The sequence below is a fragment of the Punica granatum genome, chromosome 2 (assembly GCF_007655135.1).
Source record: "Punica granatum isolate Tunisia-2019 chromosome 2, ASM765513v2, whole genome shotgun sequence".
In the NCBI taxonomy this organism is placed as follows: Eukaryota; Viridiplantae; Streptophyta; class Magnoliopsida; order Myrtales; family Lythraceae; genus Punica; species Punica granatum.
In genome coordinates, this window is record NC_045128.1 from 28572526 (window position 1) to 28582544 (window position 10019).

The window sequence follows — 10019 nt, forward strand, 5'->3', positions numbered from 1 at the left end:
AATTTTGTCCAATCTGCCTGACCAAGTATACAAGAGAAAATTAAGAGTGATGATTCTTTTATTGCAAACTTGAGATGAAAAGAACAAAGAAAGCTAAAAGAAAGAGTTTGTTCCAACCGCAGTACTTTGCGCTACTAGTGTTAAGCTCTATGAAATCACGATTTGTCCACCTTTGATCTAAGTAACCGTAAATCTTGGCACTTGATGTTGCTGTTAACGCTGAATGTAATGGCTGGCTCCTGCATAGCTATGCAAAAGGCAATAATAAGCTCGAAAATGCCGATGAGTTGCTAACTAGTGTAAGCTTGAAATAGGCAAAGAATTTTACTCTATCATATAATCAAGAGCATGTCCCACTAAAGCCTTCGAGATAGAAAGTTATATTGGAATAAGGGAGAAAGAAAGGTTGGCACTACTTAGAATGAGGGCTCACGAATAGGAACAAAAGACGATTTTGAAATACAAAAACTTGTTGATGAAATACATTCGAAAGAAAATATAGAGAGACAGTACAGAGTTTACAGAGTACAGACCTGAGACCACAGATACAAAATCGTTACAATCGGAGTCTCGGACAAGCTAGCTCGTCGGAAGAAGCAGGTGGATGGAAGCTCGAAAAACGGGAGAAGCATGTGGATGGAAGCTTGCGATAGGAGGTGGATGAAAAGATTTAGGGCAAAACTCTTCGAAACTCAAAGATTTAGGGACAATGGTTGAACGACAAGCTCGGATTAGAATGATCAACGATGGAAGAAATTAGGGTTAACTAGAAAACCCAATTGGGAAGAAGGAAGAGGGGGAGGTTGGTGGGGGGGTTGTAGGGGGAAAAAAAAGAGGGCCTCTGGGCCTGGGCTTCGGCCCGCTTCTGGGCCCGGTTTGGGCCGACTCGGGCTTGAATCCAGAATTACATAATTGGGCCGATTCTGCGATTCAGCGATTAAGTGCACGATTCAGGCCCCGATTGCACCATCCCTATTCATTCCGTTGAATTGGAATCGGAGACTCCCTCTTGAATCGCAGAATCATACGATTCTATGATTCGAATTGCAATTCTGATAACCATGGATCTGAGATTAAAAAAAAATCTATAAAATTTTGTGTGTATGCCATTACAGATCATGTTGTTCTTGTTGTTTCCTTTCCATCTTCTCTTGTCTCTCAGTGTTAATGGTTGTGGAAGTGATCGAAGAATGAGGTACGAGCGAGGCCACACAGCTGTTGAACATGACCAGCAATGGCAGTGGCCTCAGCTCTGCTTCCTCTTCTTCATCTTCTTCGAGAGGGCTAGCTGCTAGCGTTCGGGATAGACATGGGCTTGGGGTTCCTCACCCTCTGCTTGAATAGTTGTGTCAGAGATGGCCAAGGCGATCAAGGTCTCTCTCTCTCTCGCTCTCTCGCTCTCTCGCTCTCTCGCTCTCTCTCTCTCTCTCTCTCTCTCTCTCTATGATTGTTCTCGTTTTTTTTTTTTCAATTTTCGATTGTTTTTTAGTTTTTAAAATTATTTCCTGAAATATAAAATTAATATATTAAAGTTTGGCCGAAAAAATCGCCGAGGGTGCACTTTACTTCTCATTTAATAGGTCAGGTGATAAAATGTAATTTTTTGAAGGTTAGGAGGCACTTTATCGCTAGACTCAAAGTTTAGGAAGTAAACTACATTTTACGTAAAAATTAATTTCCTTCTCTATTTTTATGTCAATATTAAAATCGAGGCATATATGTTTTGCCATATATTGTATTCCTCATGCATTCCGATCAATCAAATATAAAATTTCAATTCTCAATTTTATTATTCCCTCCAACCAAACAAATAAAATTTTATCAAAATTTTAATTATATTTCCTCTCAATTCTAATAGTTGTCAATTCCATTCTTCGTCATTTTCATTCCGATAAATCAAACGTACCCTCAGTTCTTACAAGATTCTTCATTAATTTTGGGAATATACCGTAATGTATTATTGTTGCAATAAGATGGTGAAAAAAAAAAGATGCCAATTAAATGAGGATTTAATTGGACAAGATATTGTTACTGAAGCCTCTACCTGGGCAAATCAAGTGATTAATTTTCTAGCCTTCAAAACAATCAAAATACACTAACAACTTACAACACTGAATCAATTCCAAGATGCTTCTTCTTGCAAGAATCCTCAAGTTCCGCCTAATGCGGGACTTGGTGCATTATTCGTAAGTCGCTTCTAGTCCTCGCGTTGAACAAGGAACGGCTTGAATGTCATGAGGACCCCGACAAACTCGACGATGTTCAAGATGAAGAAAACCATTTGGTTACCTGCACACAAGGTTATCGAGCATGAAGTTTTTGCATTAACCTACACGAGATATGCAGATTCTCTCTTACCCCATTTCTCTTACAGACAAAAGGGATCGTTTCGAACGGATACCAAAAGGGACTCTGCAAGGAAAATGATATTTGCGGAACCCAATTTGGAGAAACAGAGCGATGCTATTTCTTGAAAATGCTCAAGTTTTTCACGCTTCTGATGTCAACACTTTTCTGGTGGAAACTATTAAAAAGATGAAGTTAATATTTACCAGGAAGAAAGACTGCATCTCGGCGCTTTTGTGCCCAAGAGAAACTGCAAAAGATGAAAATTGGTCATAGAGATAAGATGGGCCTTTACGAGCAAATAATATGAACTCTCAAAGCACAAAATGAGAAGTTCGAAACTTTTCGCTCTCGGGGGCTGGAACCTGACCAATAAATCGTTCTACATACAGCAAAAGAAGTGTTTCCAGATACTTCTGGACGGATAAATTTCATGCACTCTCTCCGGTTAAATTTAGTTTTACTAGTCTATGTATTAATGAGCAAATGAGTGGAACTCACATAGCGCCTCCTCCAGCAGGGCCTGCTGCTTTGAAAAGAGACATAGCGGTCATGGCAATGCCGTTAGCTGCTCCTCTTTGTTCTTGGTCCTGTTTGTTCAAGTTTAGACGTTCAGAGAGATTACAACCTTTAGACGAGGATGGAAATCAGGAAGCTGAACAAGGAGAATTAGATAATAAAGTTCATGCAGAAAGTATTACCACTGCTCGGTTTTGCAGGAGGAACGTGCCCGTGATGATGCATATCTGTTTGCACACAAAAAGGATTCATCACGAGTTAGATAGATGGCAAATTAAAGAGGCGATATCCATAAAAGAAAAAAGTTCAAGCAATGATGCTTTTTTCAAGGAAAATTAATTTCTATAAAGCATCGAGTTGCCGTTGTGCATCTGTTGAATGAAAAGAACGTCTTATCGTCATGTACATTGTTTCCTAACAAGTTAGGCTAAACTATTTTAACTCAGGTCCAATTATCTCCTGAAGGAACACCTAGCAATAATCACCAGATATTCAGATAGGAGACCTCATATAGCTAATGGACAGTTTGCTTACAGCAGCAACATCTCATTTCATGCCTTTTCCATATTCCCAGAAAGCATATCGTGGGACTCTAATAAAAGAAGCCTGTACAGATTTCTGGCTCCTGTGGTCTTTTTTTTTTTTTTCCCCTTTAATGACGCATTAACTTTTACTGCTGAACATGAAAATGCTCCTCAATTTAGATTAAAAAGCAATCAGATGACTTTTATTGCACTCTAGAGGGTCAACATCGATTGTAAAAGTGAACGGGAGATGATGAACTCACAGAGAGAGTGTTCTTCGCCACAGATGCACAATTAAGTAGTATTTTGAGACTGATTCCTGATAGCATAGCAATAAAGGGATAGCTTGATAGCAGAGGAATTGACATTATCTGCAAGAAAGAAAGGATCATTTTTCTCCCCTTTTGGCTACAGGTAGGTAGGCAATGAAATGAGAAAATGCAGTTATTATAATTGAGGACAGCATACCCCACAAATACGAGTGACCATGATGGGACCAAGAAGTCTTTCTAAATATGGGTATAAAAATGTCTGAAAGACAAGAAGGCCGGCACCTAATAACAGAATTTTAACCACTCGTGAGTAAGTAATTTCACAGAACTTACTAAAAGATAAAATTTGAACAGACAACAGAGTCTGTTCAGCATTTACCTGATATTGATAGAACGTTCCCGACATCTTCAGTCGAATAACTGAGACCCCCAAACTTTCTCGGGCTCACTGCCCATAATGAGAAGATCTAGAAAGAGAGAGTTCTTTAAATAATGATGGATTAGATAGAAAGCAAGCTAAACAGCAAACTCTGATACCAAGTATAAGACTTGTAAAGTGTGAATATTGATTTAGATCAAGTGGGACACACCTCAGAGTAAGCCATATCGTGAAGTGAGAAAATGCAGTAGACAATGATTGATGACATTAAGGGCCAATTCCTAAGCAGAGACTTTTTTGGAGTCTTCTCTCCTGCTTCGACAATCTTATCTTTTCCACTCTCCATTTTGTCATACGAGTCACCATCTTGAATGTGCTTGTGCAATGTTTCCTGTAGTAAAGCTCCAATTTTTAAGACACTGATCGATAACAGTGACGGCTATCATACATGAAAGATAAAATTGATAAAATTATGCATGACTTGAACTAGTCAGAGAACTTACAGGAAGCCAAAAACAAGCAATCATGACTCCCAATGCAAAGAGAGAGATGCAAAGGCAAGGCAAGAAGTAGGGAAATCTGCATGGCATCAAGTTTCTTTAAGAACTTGTTGAATACAGTAACAAAAGGTAGAAGAAAGAAGGTCATGAAGATTACCTCCCGAACAAAGAGTCTTTAGAAAATATATTAGGATACTTCTCCGCTGGCTGAAAGTAATTAATTGACAAAAATCAGAAGATCAGCTGTAAGTGCCCAGCCAAAAAGAGATTATGGAGAGAAACTTTGACGTTTTGGATGCAACGAACATCACTTCATGGTAGAAGATGAAAAATTCTGCTGTACCTGGGCGAGAAAGCCACCAAGAGCTGGACCGATGATCAACCCGATTCCCCATGCTGTACTGACCTGAATCCAGTTCTCCTCTATAAGTTCTCAAACTTGAAATAAACTAATCAAATGAAAAGCTTACATCAACCAGAAACATAAAAAGCTTACAGTTGATAATCCCAATGCCTGGTATTCGTTCCTGAATATTTCAGTCGCATAAGCCTGTTTCATCACACATATATCAGATGAACCTCGAGAACCATGCATCTGTATGAAGAAATGAACTATCGCATTCACAATAGATTACCTTTATTGGTCCGAGCAAACCATTCAAAGCCCCTAAGAGGAACCTCGTAGCAATGGCCATCCAAAAATTGACACTCAGGCCAAAAAGAGTGTTGAATATAACTCTGAGGAGAATAAATTACAGTGTTTATCATCTTACAGACTTATCTATGGGGAAAGAAAAGAAAAACAAATGCCCCCTTTGTTTCATGTGAAATATTTCTTAGTAAGGTAGTCAGTGATTTCGTGGTGTTTGGTGTGCTGAAAACCATTGTACAGCAGTAAATTCTGTTCTAACCAGAGAAAACTAGCAAATGCATCTAGACTCGTTCCGCCAAGCATGAGAAGAACAAAATATTTTCTCTAGAAATACTCATCAGAAAGATTGTCCAATATAGAAAGCTTATAGTGAGACAAATAGACCCTAAAAATTTACTTACACTGTGGCAGTCCCAATGATGATAACTGGTTTTCTACCATAGCGATCAGCCACTACTCCCCACAACACGGATGTCAGAGCTCTGCCAAGCATGTACGCAGAACCTTGAAGAGAAAGGCTTAATGAGTGAGAAGGTTTCTATTGTTGGAGAATGTATAACATTGAGCAAAACCAACGAACTAGTATAAAGCCTCACCCACGTAACCCGCATAGTATCCAATATCTTCTTCTCTTTTCACTATGTGAAAATCCCTAATCTGCAGTCAAAATCAAACCTTGTATGATCAAGTAGTGTTTTTGAACATATGTGCACAAAGACTGCTTGAGCATTTGGTCTTCTCGTATCTGAAGTTGTTTGAGCGTGACTCACCATGAAATACAGGAAGGGGAACAGAGATGATATAGGCAGCGCTGGAAGAGAGGGAGAAGAACATAGTTAGAGATAATTTTCTCAGAATAGACAGCACGAGAAGGTTACATTTTCATTCAAATGATTATATTGATCCACAGTATGGTTACAGTGTTGCAATAAGTTCATAAGAACACATCTCATCAATTCAACTTTGTCCTTGTCGTTGTTAAGCGAACTTCAACTCCTTGCGTTTGCATAAATCGAAGCAAATCAATAATGAGTAGCCCGGGCGAAATAAAATTTATTGAAACAAAAAACTTCAAATGAAATTTCATGTGAGAACCAGAAAGAGAACAAAGATCTGAGGGCTGAAGAATACATATATTATAACCTTTTGCGAAGAATCTTATTCACAACAGGACATATATCAGCAAAACCCGTACTTCACTCGATCGCGGGGATTAGGTGCGAGAGAAGAAATATTATACTCAATTCTCTCATTCAACCATTGAAGAATGTTTTACTTCAAATTGTTTGTGAAATTCCTAGTGGTTGAACAGTATTTAGCCAGTCATTCAACCTATTAAAAGGGGACAAAAAAAAGAAAAAGAAAAAGAAAAAATTATTGGACTCTTAAGCTACTTCCACCACCTTTGCACTCCAGTCGCATATGCATTATAAAAGAAATTCCTCCTCCCCCGCATACCCGCAAGCCCGCTCTCCAATATGGATCCCTTCGTCAGGTTCAATGAAGCCATGACAGGAAAGCCAGAGACAAAGCCAGGAACTCCAATAAAGATTAATGTCTCTCTAAAATGATCATCTTAGCACAGAACTTAAAGTAAATAATGAAGGCAAAAGTCTTAGAAACAAAAAGCTTTTTTTTTTTCAGTGTAAAAAGCACTTTTATATTTTCATAATGTAAAAATGCAATCCCACGATATTTTTTCCTCTTTTTATATTCCTCATCCTTCAAGAAATTGGAAATAAGAAGCCGGGAAATCGGTCGCAGCCAAACAAGCTCTTACCAGTGGAGAGCACAATCATCCACATCGTCAGGAACTGTTTGATGGGTATGCCTCTTTGCAACTCCTTGAGATGCTCGACTTTACAGCCGGGGCAGTTCTCATAGTAATGCTTCTTCAACAATGACTCCTTCATGTGCTCCCCCTCCGCCATCTTCGGCACTCAACTCTTATGAGCTCAACCAGAATTCAGCCCCAAAAACTCTGCTTTGATATATAAGATCAGAACCCAACAAGATATTAGTAATGAGAAAGTAAGTAACACGTACGGTGACAATGATTCTTCACTTCTAAGCATTTTACAGAACACCAAGAAGAGCAAATATGCTCCGTGTACAGAGTCATGACAAGAGACGGAGAATAAATTCATTCTAGCTTTTCTGCCAATTTGAAAGAAACTGAGAGAGAAGGGTAATGAAGCCTTATGGCATATATACTTGCACGGGATAATAAAAGGACTCCCTTTTCCCTTTGGTTCTATTGCAATTTCTTTCTGGTGCATGCGATCAAATCGAACGAGAACTCAAGGCTCTGTCGGTAAGAGTATATAAAGGAAGCCATTGGAACATGAGGCTGAGGGTATTTGGGAGCCAAAGAGCCTCCACATGGCATCACTGCGCACGTCAGAGCAGAGGAACAGAGGCCACTGTGACCCAGCTCGGCTCAATCATTTGATCCAAGGAAGATGGACTATAATGGTAATTATGACAGACAGCTAATTTGGCAAGATCATTAATTGTTATCAAACAGCTAATTTTCTCGACAAAATATATACTTTGCTTGCTAAAACATCGCGGTTAATTGACGACACATCTCGAACAGTCCGATGCACTGACCAACTCAACAAATGGGACCTGGTGGTAAAAAAAAATCAAAGATCCTGGGGACAAGAACATGATGAGCCTGGAACATCCATGAACAGTGCCGAAGCTGAGAAAGCAGAATCCAAGTGGGACTCGGCAATGAGATCAGGAAAATGGGTAACCTTCTAATCTCATGATTAGGACAAACATTCACCCGTAGAACAGCAGACCCGACATACTATTAAAAAATCGAAATCTTTGGATTATTTTAATTTCAAACAAAGAAAAAGATATGATTGATTGGTCCGTCTGCGTCCAAGATCTGGTCCTAAGTCACAAGTAGAAATTGATGTGCAAAACGACAGGTTTGTGGGGTCGGCATGTGTTGTGTGGGGAAGATGAGACGGAAAACTGGAGATCTGCCGGATCACGGCTCTTCTTCATTCGTCTAAGCGGCGTCGATTTACGGTGTTATATTCCATCCAAATCAGGCCGCTCCATTTTCTTCTGGATGCGATGGAAAACATCAGATTGGAGATTGGTGATCGAGCTCCGAGGGTTCACGATGAATACGGGTCATACTAAATTGGACTTACAATTAAGGTGTAAATGAGCTGAGCCGAGCCCCGAATTTACTAAGCTCGAGTTGGGCTAGTTTATTAGTTCGCAAGCTTGGGCTTGAGCTCGCATGAGCGTAACTCTTCGAGTTTAGACTTGGTTCGTTGTATTTAACGAATGCTCAGCTTGGCTCATATATGATTGCCAAGGTAACAGAGTTCAACTCCTATGAGGTTCGTGAGTTCGAACTTCTATAGGCTCGTGAGTTCGAGCTCACATGTGCTTGGATTGGGCATGAACTTAGATTGAACTACCATAATAACTTATAATATATATATATATATATATAACTTATAAATAACTTATCAAAATATATACATATAAATAAATGAAAAGCTTGTTTAGGCTCGCTTGCTTCACGAGCCGAATACCATTGAGTTTGGCTCGGCTCATTTAACTGGCGAGCTCGAGCTGAGCTGGGCTGAAACTTTATAAGAGCGAGCCGAGTCCGAACCGTTGACGAATGTCTCGACTCATTTATATCCCCACTTAAACAATGCAGAATGATGCTAACTATATGCAGGAAAGGTTAATGGGCTGGCAAGAGAAAGGAAAATAAACGGATACAAGAATCCGAAACTTTTCGGTGGTAGAAGTGAATGCATATTACTTTTTTTTTTTCCCCACCTCTTTGGGCCAAATGTAGACTTGAAAAAATATATATATATATTCTGCCTTTTTTTTTTGGTGAATTACGGGTTGTAATCCAATGACATTAAATAAATAAACTAAAATATAGAATTGAGGCATGATGGCTCTTAGACATCTCCAACAAAAACGAGATTGAGTCCGTGAGGACAACTACTTAGCCTATGAATTCCCAGAGGGACGGCAAATCAGAGTCAATCCGCACATATGTTTTCCTCGCGATAAACATGCTCTGCTACAATCATTGACCAATCTCGATGGCACACCGCACCGTCTCTAATAAACGCCTAATTCCCACCCATTTGGTCTCTGTTCGAGTAGAGAAGATGGCAAATCACCTCAGAGTCCACTTCAAGTGTCAACATCGTCACTCTAATATCCCACACCAACTCGAGCCCTGTTTACTCCACTCAAAGCTCAGGTATAATCGAAGTGGTTATCTCAGGTGGATCCCTCCATCCACCTCAACACCCTTTCCTCTCCGATAGGTTTTTCACTATGAGTAAGAGGTTTTTTTGACTTTAACTTACTATAGGTTTCTCACTTTGATTAAAGAGGTGTTTTTTTTTTTTTTACTTCAACTTATTATCTTAAGAAAATTTATTTTGAATTTATCAAACAAGTTAGATCAAATTAAGTGCTATAAATAATTAATTTGTATAATAAAATACCACCTTAATTAATTATGATTTGAAAAATAAATAATCTAGTGCTATTTTGGTGAATTAAAATTGACGACGTACCTCAATTATATATTTGAGAGAGAAAGGAACTTTGACCTTTTTATAAGAGTAAGAAAACTTTATCCTCCCAAGAGGCGACTATTAAATATTAAACCGAGCAAGTAAGATACAAAGCAAAGGATACCTCTGGATGAATAGGTTTTGGCCAACGATCATAAAAACCATACACAAAGTGACCATCGAAGCAAAATTATTTAATTTAATCTTCATTTGTCTGAGTCCAAATTAATTAGAAAGT

At 38.9% G+C, this 10019-nt stretch overlaps 1 protein-coding gene across 4 annotated transcripts; it reads right to left on the reverse strand.

The window, feature by feature from the left end:
* Window positions 1-1912: 1912 nt before the first annotated feature.
* Window positions 1913-7737, reverse strand: LOC116196909 (protein ZINC INDUCED FACILITATOR-LIKE 1-like). 4 transcript variants are annotated; one of them, XM_031526851.1, is made up of 18 exons: window positions 7407-7737; window positions 6973-7173; window positions 5963-6003; window positions 5789-5849; window positions 5594-5696; window positions 5176-5278; window positions 5037-5090; window positions 4884-4946; window positions 4698-4747; window positions 4544-4619; window positions 4252-4431; window positions 4041-4128; window positions 3858-3943; window positions 3653-3760; window positions 3048-3092; window positions 2848-2936; window positions 2553-2596; window positions 1913-2289 (listed from the first exon to the last, which is right to left on the reverse strand). In XM_031526851.1, exons 2-18 carry the CDS (start codon window positions 7121-7123, stop codon window positions 2198-2200), a joined length of 1434 nt encoding a protein of 477 aa, XP_031382711.1. In that variant the 5' UTR covers window positions 7124-7173; window positions 7407-7737; the 3' UTR covers window positions 1913-2197. The 4 variants fall into 4 exon arrangements, with proteins under 4 accessions (XP_031382711.1, XP_031382709.1, XP_031382710.1 ...); XM_031526849.1 differs by having other exon boundaries at window positions 1975-2289; window positions 6973-7176; XM_031526850.1 differs by lacking the exon at window positions 7407-7737 and adding an exon at window positions 7239-7393 and having other exon boundaries at window positions 1975-2289.
* Between the last annotated feature and the right edge of the window lie 2282 nt (window positions 7738-10019).